Source organism: Lagopus leucura, unplaced genomic scaffold, assembly GCF_019238085.1.
Source record: "Lagopus leucura isolate 7727_CA_CO unplaced genomic scaffold, USGS_WTPT01 Super-Scaffold_100004, whole genome shotgun sequence".
Classification (NCBI taxonomy): Eukaryota; Metazoa; Chordata; class Aves; order Galliformes; family Phasianidae; genus Lagopus; species Lagopus leucura.
In genome coordinates, this window is record NW_024962264.1 from 46,254,497 (window position 1) to 46,270,906 (window position 16,410).

The window sequence follows — 16,410 nt, forward strand, 5'->3', positions numbered from 1 at the left end:
GTTAAGCTAGCCATCAGTGGCTCTTCTCAAATCAACAACAATCAGCAGGATGCATTAAAAACCAGGAAGTGCCTGGGCCCTGACACAAGGTCACTCTCAAGGCAATTAATAGTAAACCACACAGGCAGCAGTGCTGATTAACATGCTATAGAATGGGAGCAATACATGAAATAGGAATGATCTCCTCCACGTTGGGTAAAGTTACTTAGGTAATTAATTAGATCCTGCACCTACAGCCATAACTGAACCATATGCTATCCAATTTCAGGTTTAAAACTCAGGGATGAAATCGTTTATTTCAGCTTTTATTTAAACTCATTATAAACTCATCATTTACAGGCAATCAGTTTCATTCAAATAAAACTGCATGGCTGCCAGAGAGCTATGTACAAGCCTTTTATATTCTCTTTTCTGTTCATAAGCAAAGTTCTGCTTTATGCTTCATTCTCGTGTCTCACATAGCTATCTCAAAACTGCAAAAAGAAACTTTTCAGGTTAATCCTTACTCTTTTGTGACTGCCTTGTCCTGTGAATCTTAAACTTACAGTTATGCAACACCTAACCACTGCAGATGCTTTCACGTAAGTGAAATTCACAACACTAATATTACATAAGAGTAATGTGGGTCAAATTAGAAAAGCTATGCTGGTGTTCATGATGCAAAAGGATGCAAGTTTGTACTCAGAAGGCTCCCTGAGCTATAGTAAATGGTTCTGAAGGAAATAAATCCTTATTAGTGGTACTGCTGTTTCTTAACCATGCTGATTTCTTTAAAGAGCTGAAATCTGTTGCATGGAAGATAAAATTATTCATCCTAATTTGTACCAAAAAGTACCTGTTACAGAATCAAATGATACTCAAGTTCCCAAAATTCTAAGCTAGGTCTTCAACTAGTGACTTGTCCTGTTTTCCTTTTTTTAAGACATCTAGGTTGGCAGCTCTTCAAGAGTTACAATCTCTCAGGAACTCCAGGTTTAATCCTGTAGGGTTCTTCAAAGGATCTGGGGAATGGTGTCATATGCATAGTTATTACAAAAAGAGTATCTTTCATATCCACAGCTCATTTTCAGTGAATAGATTTGATTTTTTTTTTTGTCTTAAAGACTTCCTATTTCTAAACAGAGATCAGAAAATACTGGAAAACAGAAATGTGGATGTTATGGGTGTGAGCATAACTTGAGCTACTTAATTTAAATGTTAACAGCATAGAGCCACAAAAGTAGAGATTTCCACAAAGGCTTTCCAGCACTATGCAGGCTTACATGGATCATGTCAAGGCTTGCACCAGTGCAGCTTCATCAGTTTTCACCCTGCCAGACTGAAACTACCTTAATTATGCTGCAGTCATATGTATCAGAAGTTCATCTTAAGTAAGAACAAGTTACGTACAGCCTTCTGATTCTTAAGAAGCTGAAACAGCAGCTGCAACAGATGCGATACACTTATATATTTCAAAAGGATGGCAATACTACAGCTAGCAGTACCTTCATTGTCAGAAGTATTAATTCTGTATATTTGTGTTTAAGATTAGGCTCAGATCTTGCTTTAATCATTACAGAGCTATTGCAACCCTATAAAAAATGCCTCTTGAGGGGATATTTCAAGCCTGAAAGGGGGAGACATTATATAGCAATTTGAGGCTCAACTACAACTGTGCATCTTAAAAGATTTTATTATTAAAAATTAAGTCAAAAGACATAGGAGCATAGGAAAGAATGCACTGGGTTAAGAACCCTCCAATAATGGCTCTAGTGAGTTCAACGCTTCTAAACAGATTAAAGCGTAAGACACTGAAGATGCAATTCTGTCACCAGCTGAACTGAGACAAACGTTACCACTTAAAGGAGCAGGTCTTCCTTATCCCATCTACTGCTCCAGGCTTTGTCCCCTTCTTCGTAATGGATCTGTTACTGCACCTCCACTGAAGCTGGTTCAACTCACTGTTCCATAAGACCACTTGCCAACAAAGACAACAAAATTATTAGATGCATTTCCTGATTAAGCTTCCCGGATTCAGTTCACAGGGAGGTGGGATGGAAATGTCAGATTAGAGTGTCTTTGAGTACCTACATAGAACACTCAGCTCTAATTTTGATCTAGTTTGAATTAGAGAAATATATCAATTGTGGACATTGGTTTGGAAATCCAGATCACCCAGAGCAGTGGCAGTTAACAAAATAATACAATCCTACTCTGTCCGCGCTAGCTTTTGCTACTGATAATAATATTTGTCCACAGACTGACTGCAAAGGCTCAGCCTGGCACCAGATTTTGGGGCACACAGAGATATTAAGAGTTCACTCTAAGTTCCACTCTGACCTTCGGGATGTCACTCAGTGCCCCTCTGCTGCAGTTCATCACTTACCAAAACAGGCATAATGCCATTTCTGCTGCTTTATAGTGAAGATGCGAAGGTACACACTTTTAAATCAGAGCTTTCTCAAGCCTATAGTTGTTGTGGCGACAAGTATACCCAAATTATCTTACTACAAAAATAAGAGTTATTTTAATATTTTTAAAATATGAAAGTACATTTTTTTTCTTCTTTGTTTGCAGAACTTCTCAAATAACGACTTCCTTTCAGGAGCTTTGATTTCTCTTTCATATCCTTCTGAACTTTTCTCCACTTCTAAGCCCGGTAGCTATGGCTGTGGCCCTATCTTGTATCTCACTGCGTGCACGTCTCACCCCTTCGGTGCAGGGAAGCTTCAGGAAGCTTCAGGAAGCTCCAGGGATGTCAGTGCCACTGATACGGACCTTGCTATACAAGATGACTTTCCCTCAATCACCACCATGAACTATTACAAAATGCCACCCAGAAGAAATTGCTCGTGGACTGGAGATCCAACTACCATCTTTTCCCCGGTCTGCTTCCAGCTAAGCGCAGTCAGTGAGTTTACCATTCAAAGGCTTCCTTCCCGTTAGAGCACACAGCCTTACTGACGGCTCGCGGCCTAGCAGACCTCCCGCAGCACCCGCTGCGCCCCCCAGCCCCGCGCCGCGCTTCCGCCGGTCCTTTGTCCCCGCGACCGTCTCGGGAGACGCGTGCTGTACCACAGCCGCCCTGCGGAGCAGCGCGCGCCCCTCCGGCAGCCGCCGGACGGCTGCACGCCGCAGCACGTCACCCTCCCGTCGGGCGCCCCCACCCCAACAGCGGCGCGTCGCGGCGGCCTTACCGATGTCGCTGCTCACATCCCAGCGGGACGGCCGCGACCCTTGCCGCGCGCCGCTCTCCCTCCGCCTCCGGCGCCGCGCCCCGCCCGTACAGGCCGCCCCGCCTCGACCCGCCGCGGGGCCGGGTCCGCTCGGCGCTCTTCGCCGCTTTTCTCGCCGGCCCTTACCTGCGGCCCCCAGCGTGGGACAGCCGCTTTGCCGTGGGAGGCAGGCCTCGCAGTGTGAGCCCCTTCCCCCGCTTTTAAGTCGCAAGCTGCATCAAGGGGCTGTGTGCTTTCCTCCCGTTCTGAGCAGCCATGCTCGGGAACTGAGCTCTGTAAGTGGAAAAAAGAACACAAAAAGAGCTGCTCTTAACAATCTGTGTAGCACTGGCAATCCCAAAATGTTAGCTATCATTTACAGGCTGTTTTTGACCTGAGGCCCGAGAGGTAGAGGTTGTGTTGGAGCATTGCTGTGGCAGAGCCTGACTCCTGACAAGCCTGCCGTGCAAACTGGTGTTCTTGGTTGTTTGCCAGCACAGCCTGGCACCAAAGGCAGCTCGGCCTGTCTAAACATCAAGTTTTCTAGCCACTGGGCTAATCAAGGTTAGCAAACAGGCTCTCTTGTTTTCTAAGAAGTAGACCTCTGGCTATTGGGAAGCTGCCCTAATTATCTTAAGCAAATCACTGGTATCAGAATGTCAGTGAGCTTTTGTCATCAATAGCCCTTTTGAAGCCCAGCCCTGCCCCCTTTTTTTTTTGCTCTTATGGCCTGTAGGCTGCCCTTTGCAAAGAAACCACATAGCCTTTTTTACAAAGGTGAGAAAGTTTCTACTCCAAGACCATCTTCTGCTGAAAAAAACAAACAAACAAACAAAAGCAACCACAAAAAGTTTAAACAGAAAAAAATTATTTGCAAGCTAGAGATCAGAGGGCTGTGCTGAGTGGTAGCTGCCGGTTGTGCTCGCCTTTCTGTGTGTGGTGTGGTTTTCCTCTATTCGGCATTTTAGCCTGTCCTGTCTCCCTGATCACACACTGAAAACCCTTGAGTTGTGTTTCAGTGAATGGATCCAGCACTCTGTTCTTTGAACGGCCTGAATGGCTAGAGGAACAAAGCATATTGACACATAAGGTGGAATGAAAATAGATCTGTGTGAAGGAAGTCCATATCTGCTGTCTTGAAGATAAGATGTTCTTCCATTTCCTTGGCAGTATCAAGCACCTTTGCTCATTCACTTGCTATAGGAAAGGATGCAAAACAGGGAAGGGCAGAGCGAGCCGCTGCAAGACACAATAAGACAGCAGGCCCGCCAAAGAACAGTTACTTTAATATAGTTTTATTGGTTAACACTGATTTATTGACAACTGACAATGTAGTTTTATTGGTTAACATTGATTTACTGACAACTTTCAAGTTGTTTGAGAAAGAAAACTTTGCAAAGATTTTAATAAAATAGCTACCTTTCTTGTAATCATATTTTTTCATGTATGCCACTCTATTCTGTAAGCTCATGGCTACAAAAGGTGTTCTTTTATTTCCATTGTTTGCCCAACAATAACAATTGCCTCAATCAGGCCTGCACACCACTGTGCTGCAAAAATACCTGACCAAACTACGAATGAGCTAGCTTTGTTGCCAGAAGGAGCTGAGCTGCCTTAGTGCAGCACTCTGTGCAATTTAATGAGACATGGAGGATATACGATCTCCTCCAAGATGGACTGATTGAGTGGGTGAGAGGCATTACGGGTGCCCCTCACCTGCCTGTTACATGTATGTGGTTTCATTTTTATCTTTTTTGTATTACTGCTTAGTAGTACAAATGGTGTTAGTCCCAGACATAAAAAGCATCTGTGCAGCTTCTCTAAAGTGTGATTAAGCTGTCTTTTCCTACATATATTATGGTAGAGAATCTACAAAGAAAACATAACAGAGGTAATACTCAGTTCAGAAATCTCCCTGCTAACTTTGTGTGGAGATAGTAACACTGAATGTCTTCCACATGGATATATCTTTTGCTTTCCTGTGCATTGTCCATGCATCTTCCATATTAATTCCTGAACTGTCACATGAAAAGGGAGAGCTATGAGCATGTGAGAGTGATTGATGAATCCAGCACAGTTAGGGAGCTCTTTGATTTTCTGTGTTCTTCAAACCTTTTATCAGTTCATGGCTGCAATAACTCTGGAAGTATGAGCATGAACAGCTCATCCAGCTGTGCTCATATTGGCACTGCTTGGGACATATGAGAGAAAAGAATGTATGTCATGGGAACTGTGTTAACTAAACATGCAGGCAGATTGAAAACTTTCCCAAGAAGACCTGGAAGGAAGACAAATCTGTCACGGCATGCCGTCAAGCATTTCCTGGAGTACCTCCAGTTAATGAAATGCTGAGGATCTGGATATGATTCCCCAAACAATGTACTGTCATATCTATATTAATAGCAGTGCCAATGGGGATTTGGCTTTATAGACATGGATGGTTATCACCACTGCAGTGCAGATGCTCCTGCTCTGGCTTAACAAGTACAGTTGCATTAATGTAATGACTGTGGATATACTAAAGAGATCTGGTGTGTATTTACAGTACAAATAGTGACATACTGTGATATGTTGGCTTGAAATGTCTTTGAAGAGGTGGTAGCATACTTGTCATAAATTGTAGCCTTAAAGGGGCTTGACTATCACCCAATAATCTGATCACCATTTTTCTCCTAAGCTCTATCCAAATAATTTAACTGTAGCAGAGATTTCACCAAAACTCTAAAATTGTTTGGAATTATTGCTTACAAGTTCACTGGCTGTATATTGTATGTGGAGTCCTACACAAAGTTGTGTGTGAAAAACCTCTGTTTTGCCCGTGCAAGTTAATGCTGTCCCTTGTGCAGATGTGCACAAGTTATTCTCTTCCTACAAGATCTGTTATTCTCTTCCTACAAGATCTGTGGATCCATTTTCTGGCAGGAAATCAGTCTGACTCAGTTCACAAGATGATGGATGCACAGTGAATGAGACAGCTGTTCAGTAGTGGTCTTTATCTTTTCTAATATGTGTGTGGCTATGACCTTTATTTACCGTACACTGTCTATATCAGAATGGGTTTATTGATCTCCTCACGGGGAGACTGTGTTCATCACCTGAGTAAACGTTTTATAAATATTCATGAATTTTCCTTCATAGCTTCCTGTCTGACAAGACGATATTAGTACTTCCATTTTACAAATAAAGAATTGAAACAACAGAGAATAAGCACCATAATGTGAAAGTGTCTGCTAGCGATTCAGACAACGCACCTCCATTTGAATGATTTAACATTTACTTTTCTGAGTATATATTTACAGTGCAAGGTATATTCTGTGCATATTATATGTGACTTGCAAATCTTGAGTGAGGTAGAGCAGGTACATAAATATTATCATGGAGCCTTCCTGAAAGTCACCTTCTATGTGCTGAGTCTATTCCCTTGTTATCCCAAGCATGCCATGCAATCTGGTTCATAAGTGGACTGAACTTTATCTTGAAAGCAACTGGGTGTTTTGCTCTTATTACTGCACGAGAAAACTGCTCCAGCAAATGTTGCTGTGAGGCTTAAGAATTATCTTCTACCTTCTGAATTAAACCTCATATCCATTTGGTCTTTTACCAGCAGTGACTACTGCTTTAAATGTTTAAGTTATTCTTTTGCTTCCTGGTGTTTATCTGTCCACATTTGTTTTGCTAAAGTTAACATGATAAGAATGAATTATATCAAAATGGATGAAGATTAACTAAATTCTGAAGAAAAGATGTAATGCAGTTTAACAAATCCGTGTAGAACTTATTTAATATTGGATAAAGTGCCAGCTTTGTGTAGACAAGTTTTAAAGGAGTACTTGACAGCAGTACTCAGTTGTACAGTGCTTACACTGCCTCTCATCATCTTCCTGTAGCTCCTTATCTTGGCATTACTACTTTTTACAGTACATAAAATGAACTGGTTATGTGTGAGACTTCAATTTCTCGGAGCCTAGAAATCTAGGGTTTGCTCTCTTGCTGAATTAACATTGGTCTACCTCTGGGACAATGGGGATGCTTGTATGGTTAGAAAGTAGTGCCAGCTGAGTAGAATTATGCACAGGTAAATTACTTTATCCCTTATTTTTCTATTTACTATGATGTTTCAATTTCCCATGGCTAATCTTCAGCCTTATCTTATCTACAGTTGCAAACCTGTTATTAGCTTGTTTACACTGCTACTAGTTTATTGTGCATCAGAACTCCTTTGATACACAAACTGAATGTACTTATGTGCTTCTCTTCTCATTCTATATATAAACTTGTCCTCAAAATAACCTTAATTCTCACTCTTCTGTGTATCAAAATGTAAAAAGAGCTGAGTCAATTGTATCAAATAAGCTATTTAGTAAACATTGCTTTTTTCTCTTTTTGTGCTTATAGAAATTTCTCATGTAGCTTACATTTTTTTCTGAAGATTTTTCTCTGCTTACTTATTTTTACAGTTTTCTATGTTATCCTTTCTGCTGAATTGACAACTCTGAATTTCTAAGTAAGATTTAAGTTTTTCTGACTATTTTTACACAGTAGCTTATGTCAAACTATTAAATCTGTTTCTTGGACAAATAGCAGTATTTTATAATCTAGTGGATGGATATGAAAGTGCTTCTTGGGCTTTGATTCTCTCAGGTAGAGAATGAAATTTACCTGACTTTAGGTATATCAGAATATGTTTTCATCCCTGGAATGAGACATGACACGTAGGCAAGCTGACATAAAATGGCTCGACTGTTTTAATCATCAGTGACTAAGCCACGAGAAAATCATTTGTCACTGCAAAAAAGGATGAAGTGTGCCACTCTATTTTTTGTATCTTTGTTAATCTGAGACAGCAAAGGATAACTGTTGGGCTTTTCAGTCTCTTGCTGAAGAAAAAGGGGAACTGCAGTAAAATAATTCAGAGCAGATTTTGCAGTGGGAAGATGGGTCATAAAGGTCATAAAACTGCAGCAACAGCAGAAGAGTTAGCAAAGTTTGAAAAGTTGGTAACCATAAGGACTTTTACAGCTGTTTCCCAAAATCTACTTTTCTAATATATACATAAACATTTAGATGAGATTTCACTGTACTGTCAAATTAATTCTTCTGACCTCCTTTTCCTCTGTAACGTATTTCTTTCTATTCCTCAAGAGCACAAAATATGCCCTGTTTGATATCATATTACCATGTATTTCCCAAGAAAAAAAATTTCCAGCATTCTGGACACATACCTGGCTTGCTGCCACGGTCATACTTTTCCCAAAATACAGAGGAATGGAAGGTTTTTATCAAAGCTAATTAAAGGTCATAAACATGATGATGTAAAGCCACAAGCTTTTAATGGATTCCTACACCGCCCATAAGAACAGCCAGATAGTACTATCTTAAATTTTCAGGTGAAGAAACTTAGCCATTTGAAGAGTAAATGGGTTGTCAGTGTCTGGGAAATACTGTAGTGGCAGAGTTGGGATTTTTTCTTTATCCTAGTTCTAATCCAAGTACATTATTCACATCATCCAATAAAAAAAAAAAAAAAAAGCCATGAAAGGAACAGATTTTAAACATCCTTCAAAGAAAGCTGTATGTCTGGAGTGCACTAACAGACTTCACTTCCCTGAGCTTGGATACAGGGATGAGTTCACATGATTTGTTTTTCAATAGAAGTCTAGAAATATCCCAAGTGAAGCTTATTCAACTATTATTCCCCACGAAAGAGGAAAAGGGCAGAAATAGGAAGTAGATGTGGAAAGCTGTTCCTTGTATATAATCTAGAGATTCCAGGGGGTCCAGGCATTCTAGCCAGCATTTAGCGCTGCCAAACTGAGAACAGCCTGACAAGACTGAGAAAGTCTTGTAAACCCTGAGACCATCTGTCTTCAGAGTAAGTTGGTTGTATTTACACTGGAAGGGATTTAGTGATAACAAAAAAAAGCTCTGTACTGACAAAAACACTCTTAACGTAGACGTGGCTGTAACAGAAAAGTGTATTCTACTTTAGCCTGGTAAAATTACCTTCTCTTTTTATGCCCTCATTGCAATGACCTCTGCCAGCAAGGAGAGTTTTTCCAGCATAAGTTTTTTGGCCAACTACTGTTTTCACTGCCATAAAATATTATGTGATAAAAATAAAATACACAGTGGAATAGTATAGTAGAATTCAGATCAGAGCAATATAATAAATACAGACCATGGATTCCTCGTGTGATTATGATGTGTGTTTATTATTTTAGGAATACTTTCCCCCCACTGCTGTTATGACACATTGGTGCAACTTGCTATGCAGCATATTCCGGTGTCGACTAATTGTTGCATACTAACAGGGCTAAGAGTCATCATAATCTACCCACAGGGCATTTTCTTTTATCTTTTCTCATGTCCAAAGAATTCTGACAAGCATCAACGGGTTGTGACCATTCATTATTAATATTACAATCTTAGGGCTAGGATTAGAGAAGGAGACAATAATTTGGCTTGTATTTTTAACGCGTGTCCCAAAAGTTACCATTTACTTTCTGTTGCTTTCTTTTTGCATTCCAACCATTCCAATCATTAGACCTCAAGGAAAATTCCAGTCATGAGATGTAGATGGTTTTACATCTTCAGTTTACCTAGGATTCTTAAATGTGAAAGGAGGAATGTGTAAAGATAGGAATGAAAACAATAAACCTTCCCTTATAAAATGGTAGTAATAGATGAGATGAAAATAAACTCTTCAGCATGTTCCCTGAACTCAGGACAGGAAATAGTGGGACTGAATTGTAGAAAATGAGAATTAGGAGAATATTAATGGATAGACTATAAATCAACTCCAGAGCTTAATAAGACTGAATGCTAAATATAGTGAGCCTGCAGACATTTCAGCTGCATATAGAATAGAGAATTAAGGTAATGATGCATATGATAGATTATGAAGAGCAAATAATAACAATGTTCTGCACATCAATGTCATGTTGTTTACCCAGCCTCATTTATAAGCTTGACTGAGTGATCAGTGTAAAAATTAAATGAAGAAACATTATTTTCAATCTTCAGCTGTAGCAGATCACTATGTGCATGTTCATAGTAACCTTCTACAAAAGCTTTTTAGATTCCTGGTTTAGTGGTTGTATGGGAACTACTGAGTCATGGCCTGAACCTCTGATTGATCACCTGAGGCGAGCCATGAGTCAGCCAGAGGAGCACAGGTGAAGGCAATTCACCTGTGCTGCCCCTCCTAGACCTATTTAAGAGCTGGCTACTAATGGGGAAGGATCTTGTCTAGAGATTCCTCATTCTGGTGTTTTGTGGTGAGCCTAGCACAAGGGTAAGCCTTCTGTTTATTCTCTCTTGTTATCATAGTCCACTTCACCTAACTCTCTTGTTTATTTTGTGATTGTAACATCTTGATATCCATTGATTATACAGTGGTGTAAGTGGTTCACTGATTTAAATCCATTTGAAAAGTTTCATTGCAGGACTAATTTCATCTGACCTAAGTCCAGGCTGCCAGGAGTAGTTTTGTCTTTCCCCTCACTCCCAACCACAAAGTTCACTTCTGTCAGAAGCAGCGCTCTGTAGCAACTTGGCTAAAATTAACCTGTGACAAAAATAAAGAAGTACGAAAGAAAAACAACTCATTTTCAGCTATGTCAGTTATATTCTGCAGTTGCAGTTTTATCCTGCAGTCACAAGCACTCAAAGGGGAAAGAAAGTAGAGCTAGAAAAAAGAAAGGAACAGCAAGACCTCCATTTCAGAGCCAGTGTGCATCTGAGCTGCAACCTCATGTTCCTTCTCCATTTCAATGGCTTTACTGGCACATCTGTGTTGGTGAAATACACAGTAATCTGTCTGTCTGTACTAATGTAAAATTTAACAGTCCCTCAGGGAATAGTTTATACTGGTCTTGAGATGTTCCCTCCGACTTCATATCTGTAGAGCAACGTAAAACACTTCAGTGCTATTATATTTAACAGTAAGAGATTCCGATTAGTAATTATTTCCGAATGTTTTAGTTATTGCCATTCCATTTGCCATTGCAGCAAAAGGATTCATTTAAAAACAGGTTTAATTACTGCAGTTTAGTTGTGGGTTATCTGTAAAAACAAAAACAATCAATGAGTCAGCAGCAGTGTGGATAATATAATATGAAATTCACATTTCTTGCTCATGAAACAGCTGCTTTTCTTGTCATCTTGGAGTCTCTTGTCTATCTACTTTCCACAAGTGTTCTGGCCTCTCTCTGTTTTAGTGGTTACTTGGCAGCTTACACTCAGAGGTAGGGTGGATTATTGCTACTGTGTATGGAACCATGACAAGTTGGTAATTTTAAGGCCTAAGACCTTATGGTGGATCCAAATAATGCAAGTCCAGACAAATTCCAAACTGCCAGGGCAACCTTGTTTACTGCATTACTTAGTCCTTTAACATAGGCTCAGATACATGGATTCACCCCAGATCTGACTTCCTTGTTCTGCCCACACCACTCCTTCTATCTCAGTAGACCAAACAAAAATTTACCTTAAACTATACATGCATGAAAACTGAAATGCCTTATTCTTCAGACCTGGGAAAAAAAAAAAAAAAAATTAAACTAACCAACCACCACCATCAAAAAGCAACGAATAATCTGTTTTGAACGATGTCCACTGAGATTTTGTCAGAATGTGTGGTTTACGTGTTCCTGTCTTTCAGGTTTTACGTCTTTGCTCTGTTGAATTTGTCGCTTCTTTGGTCCCTTTCTACTAAGCAGGACAGTCATGAACTTTCTCCTTATCCCTCTGCTATTTGATTTCTTCCTAAATCTGGACTTCCTTTGTATTTCTTCTGTGTGGTCTCTGGTCTGTCTTGCTTGGAGCAGAAGCTCCCTCTGCTGCTCTGGTTTGTAGCATGCAATGTAATACAGTTAGAAACTGGATAGATTTCCAATCATGATAAAGCACTTTCTGTGACAGTGAAGGAAACTACTATTCAAAATGATCTGCAATAAAAATTGTTTTTCTTGCAATTGCAACTATTCCTGAATTTAAGAGCAGGCTAAAGCAATTTCATGGTAATACATTTAAATACATTTCCCAGAAACCTGTACTAAAACCCTCATCTTTTAGTAGTAGCAAACCTTCAGAGGAATTGAAAGGTTTACAATCAGCAAAACCTGAAATTAGTTCCTCCCCATCTGTTTCTTCAGAACTCCCACGCACCATGCTGCTCCTCACATCCCAGTGATTGGAGAAGACATGATGCAAACTGACTTAACCAGCCTGAGGTTTTCCACAGCCCTCGTACCCACCAGTACAGACCTGTAGTTGTTTTTGTATTCTTAGGGTCTGATATTATGCTTACTTACGTATGATCTTATGCCAGTGAACTTGTCAAGGGGTTTCACTGAAATAAGGTCTGCCTACAAGAATTCCTTTCAGTACTTGAAGGGATCTTAAAAGCAGGAGGGGGACCAACTTTATATTTTTACATAGTCTGATTTGATAGGCCAAGGGGGAATGGTTTTAAACTGAAAGAGTGGAAATGTAGGTTAGACATTAGAAACAAATGCTTTACTCAGAGGGCAGTAAGGCACTGACTGGTACAGGCTGCCCAGAGAAGCTGTGGATGGCCCATCTCTGGAGGCATTCAAGGCCAGGTTGGATGGGGTCCTGGGCAGCCTGAGCTGGTGTGGACAGTCCTGCCCATGGCAGGAGGTTGGAACTGGATGGGCTTTAAGGTCACTTCCAACCTAAGTCTGTTTATAATTATATGATTCTGAGACTATGATTCTGTATCTGTTTCTGTGCAGTGTTTTGTGTACTGTTTTTCTCCTACAAGTGATTAGGAGGTTGCTGCTTATTCATAACCATGTTCAAATCAACTTAAGGCACAGAAAGCTCATTGCTCATGTTAAAGCCTGTTCTACATACCTAGTCTCAGGCTGGTTGGCTTTCTCCACTGTTTGGCAAAGCAGAGACAAGAAATGAGTTGTTCCTGGTAAATGCTATCCTGGCAGTATAAACTTCTGTTCTTAGTATTTATCCCAGCTTTTCTGGTTTCACTTAATATGTGGGCCTTTTGTTTGCTACTGCAAGCTTTCATCTTACTCCTGTCTGATCAGTGGAAGTCAGGCTGTTACAAGGTATACGGGAGCTATTGAATCGTGGTCTGAACCTCTGATTGATCACCTGAGGCAAGCAATGAGTCAGCTGCAGGAGCATAGGTGAAGGCAATTCACCTGTGTGACCAAAAGGGGTGGAGCCTGGCTCCACCTCTCCTAGACCCCATTTAAGGGCTGACTGTTATCAAGGAAGGGTTTCTCTCTGGAGATTACTCCTCTTGAAGTCTTTTTCTGTTAAGCCAGGGTACGGGTAAGCTTTTCCATTTGTTTCTGATTATCCCTCTCTAATGCCATAATCTTTCCTGCCTAACTTCTCTGTATACTTATTGATTATACATCTGTATACTCAGTTATATGTGAGGTGAAAAGTGAAGCTGCAGAACAAGGAGAGCTTCACAATGTTATTGCATCAATATATCTTTAATATGGAGAGTTCTGATTCTGCCTAGAAGTCTGAATCATAGGACTGTTTAATACCTTGAGTTGGAAGGGACCCACAGCATCACTGAGTCCAACTCCTGTCTCCTTTCAGGTCACCCCAAATTCAAGCCCTTTCTCGGATGCTGATGTCCAAATGCACTCTGAACTCTGGCAGCTTGGAATTATGACCACTGCCTAGGGAAGCCTGTTCCATGCCCACCGCCCTGTGATGCAGAACCCTTTCCTAAAACCCATCCTGATTCTCCCCTGACACAGCCCCATGTCATTCTTTCTGGCCCTGTTGCTGTCACAGAGAGCAGAGCTCAGAGCTGCCCCTCTGCCCCCTGCGAGGAGCTGTAGGGTTGCCATGAGGCCTCCCATCAGCTCTGCTCTGGGCTGAGCAAACCCAGGAACTGCAGCTACTCCTCATACATCCAAATGAGAAGCACCTCTTTGGACACTCTCTCGTAGTTTTATGCCATTCTCATATGTTTGTCTAAAAGCTATACAAGTTACTGCAGTTGGGTACTCGTGTGGTACACTCCTCCGCATTCTATCGCGCAGGCATCCAGAGCCAGCAGCCGGGCCGGGCCTCGAACCCGTGGATTCGGGAGCGGGAAGGAGGGCGTTTTCCTGCGTGCATGCGCGCACGCGCGGCGTCGCTGGACGGGGAGGGGGTGCCGGCGGCCGCCGACGAGACGGCCAGGAATGCTGCAGCTGCTGGAGAAGCTGCCGCCGGGACGGGCGGTGGAGGTGAGCTCCTGGTTCCGGGCCTTCACCACCGGGAAACCAGCTGGTGGGATGGGGGAGCGCGCGGCGGGGCCCCGTACAGCTGGGAGCAGGCCGCGGGGTGGGATGGGGAGGGCCGGGCGGTGCTGGCTGTCGGACGCGGCCTTCCCGTGGGTGAGGCCGGGCCCGGCTGCTCCGGCAGTGCTGTGGTGGGCTCTCAGTCGGCATCGCCTTCCCTCTGGGGCTTCCGCCGTCCTTGAGAAACGAAAGCAAAAATGCAGGCTTGGTTTGCTCTGGCATATAGCGATGCATGGGATTTGAGCGCTGAGGCTGCGTCCAGCAAGGAGAGGGGTGGTAATTAAGTTGCCTCATGGACCTGGTGCAGCCTAACCGTGGGAACAGGGCGTTTTTGAGACGTGTACTGCACTGTTCCAGTTCCTTCATAATATAGTTGATGGCATATGTGGACGTGGGTATCCTCGGTACCAGGATTACAGCGGTGTTTGGAGCTTGGCAGAGTGGATGGAGATTTTGGAAGAAACAAGGGCGTATTTCAAAACTGCCGTTGGCAAAAGCATAACGGACGAAGAGGTAAGGGCTCATCTCTGGTTGGGTTTGACTTTGAGAGATTGTTCTGGGATGATCAGCTTTGTATTTTATTTAGTCCTAAAATATTTTTGTAGCGTAGCATTTAAACAGTGGCAGCCTAAATCTGAGTAGTTTCAGGTCAGGTGAAAAGTGGACAGCACGTAGAGATAAAATTATAAGCCTTCTAAAAGAAAACTGGATACCATTTTAATTAAATAGTGCAGGATGATACTTGTTAAAGTACTGTTATGGTGACTTAAAGTGGTATCTTAGGTACTATGAGGTTAAATTTGTTTTGCTTACGATACATAACCTATCGTTGATGTTAATTAGAACTATAAACAATTTGTGCTCTTGTTTGTTGGAAAATAGTGACTGAAAGTTAATCCTGAAGACATTTAGGCTGTGAATGGAGCATGCCTCCCAAGGACTGTCATTCAAGGGTATTCCAATGCATGTAACTTCTGCAAAAACTTGTTTTGTGATCAGGAATCTTCTCATCTTCTGCTCATTGCTAGTCTTTAGGCTACTTGCTGGTGGTTGGATCAAATAAAGATACTTGTGTAGCCATAGGAAAGTCTGTACATCAGTATGCTTCAGTTGAGCAAGTGTCTTTGGTCTCCATTCTGATGTCCAGAAACTTTCAGAGCTCAATCTGTTGGTTATTTGTGTGATTCTTGTTTTGGCCCTAGCATGGCATCTAAGAAGGCTTCAGTATCTTGCTGCTTTTAATACAAAGGATTTTGTGCATCAACTGAATTACTGCCAAACAAGAACATAATTTTTTTACGTTGCTGTAATAAATGCTGGCTGTGTATCAGACGTGAACAGCCTTTGAGAGCTGCATGAGAAACATGAGGCCATGGTATAGTATAGCAGTATAACATCTATCTAGATAGAAGCTTGGATATATACAGGTATCCTATAGGCTATTACAGGTGGTACATCCAATTTCTTTGGTTCATATTTTAAGCAGCTGTAACTTTTTATTCTTACAGGCTGTTCAGCAGATGAGTGAGTTAAATGCAAACTATCAAGAAGCAATCATAAAATGTCTAAAAGGCAGAAAAGAAGAAATCAGGAATGCGCTCGTAGAAACAGTAAACGCAATCTCGTCTGCTCAGCTGCAGGATTTTGACTGGCAATTAAAAGTAAGAGGTTTTTTTTGATGGTGCTTGAATATAAAAAGAAGTGTTCCAAAATGAAGAAGTAACTTTAGATGCCCTCCTTGGTGGCCTGCTCATTCTGGGACTTGGATCAATTTTTGTGGGTACCAGAAAACCATTGTCATGATACCAAACCAAAGACTTGGAAAGAAATCTGTATAAGCTGAAGATAAAATTCCCTTTTCTAATGCTGCAATCTCTCTCTCTCTCTCTCTCTCTCTCTCTCTCTCTCTCTCTCTCTCT

General features: G+C 41.5%; 2 protein-coding genes across 4 annotated transcripts in view; one reads left to right on the forward strand and one right to left on the reverse strand.

Moving 5' to 3' along the window:
• ATP10D (ATPase phospholipid transporting 10D (putative)) overlaps positions 1 to 3,659 on the reverse strand; it is a 36,470-nt gene extending 32,811 nt beyond the window's left edge. The window contains exons 1-2 of one of the 3 annotated variants that reach the window (XM_042870963.1): positions 3,589 to 3,659; positions 3,342 to 3,488 (exon numbers count right to left, since the gene is read on the reverse strand). The gene's annotated coding sequence lies outside the window, so the exon portion shown is untranslated. Of the gene's footprint in view, positions 1 to 1,835; positions 1,957 to 3,176; positions 3,255 to 3,341; positions 3,489 to 3,588 lie in introns of those variants that run through there. The other 2 variants (XM_042870964.1, XM_042870962.1) reach the window with 2 other exon arrangements.
• Positions 3,660 to 14,330: 10,671 nt separating this feature from the next.
• Positions 14,331 to 16,410, forward strand: part of COMMD8 (COMM domain containing 8) — a 3,841-nt gene continuing 1,761 nt past the window's right edge. The window contains exons 1-3 of the mRNA XM_042870968.1: positions 14,331 to 14,437; positions 14,849 to 15,004; positions 16,000 to 16,152. Coding sequence (XP_042726902.1) covers positions 14,393 to 14,437; positions 14,849 to 15,004; positions 16,000 to 16,152 — 354 coding nt within the window. The 5' untranslated portion in view covers positions 14,331 to 14,392. The remainder of the gene's footprint in view (positions 14,438 to 14,848; positions 15,005 to 15,999; positions 16,153 to 16,410) is intronic.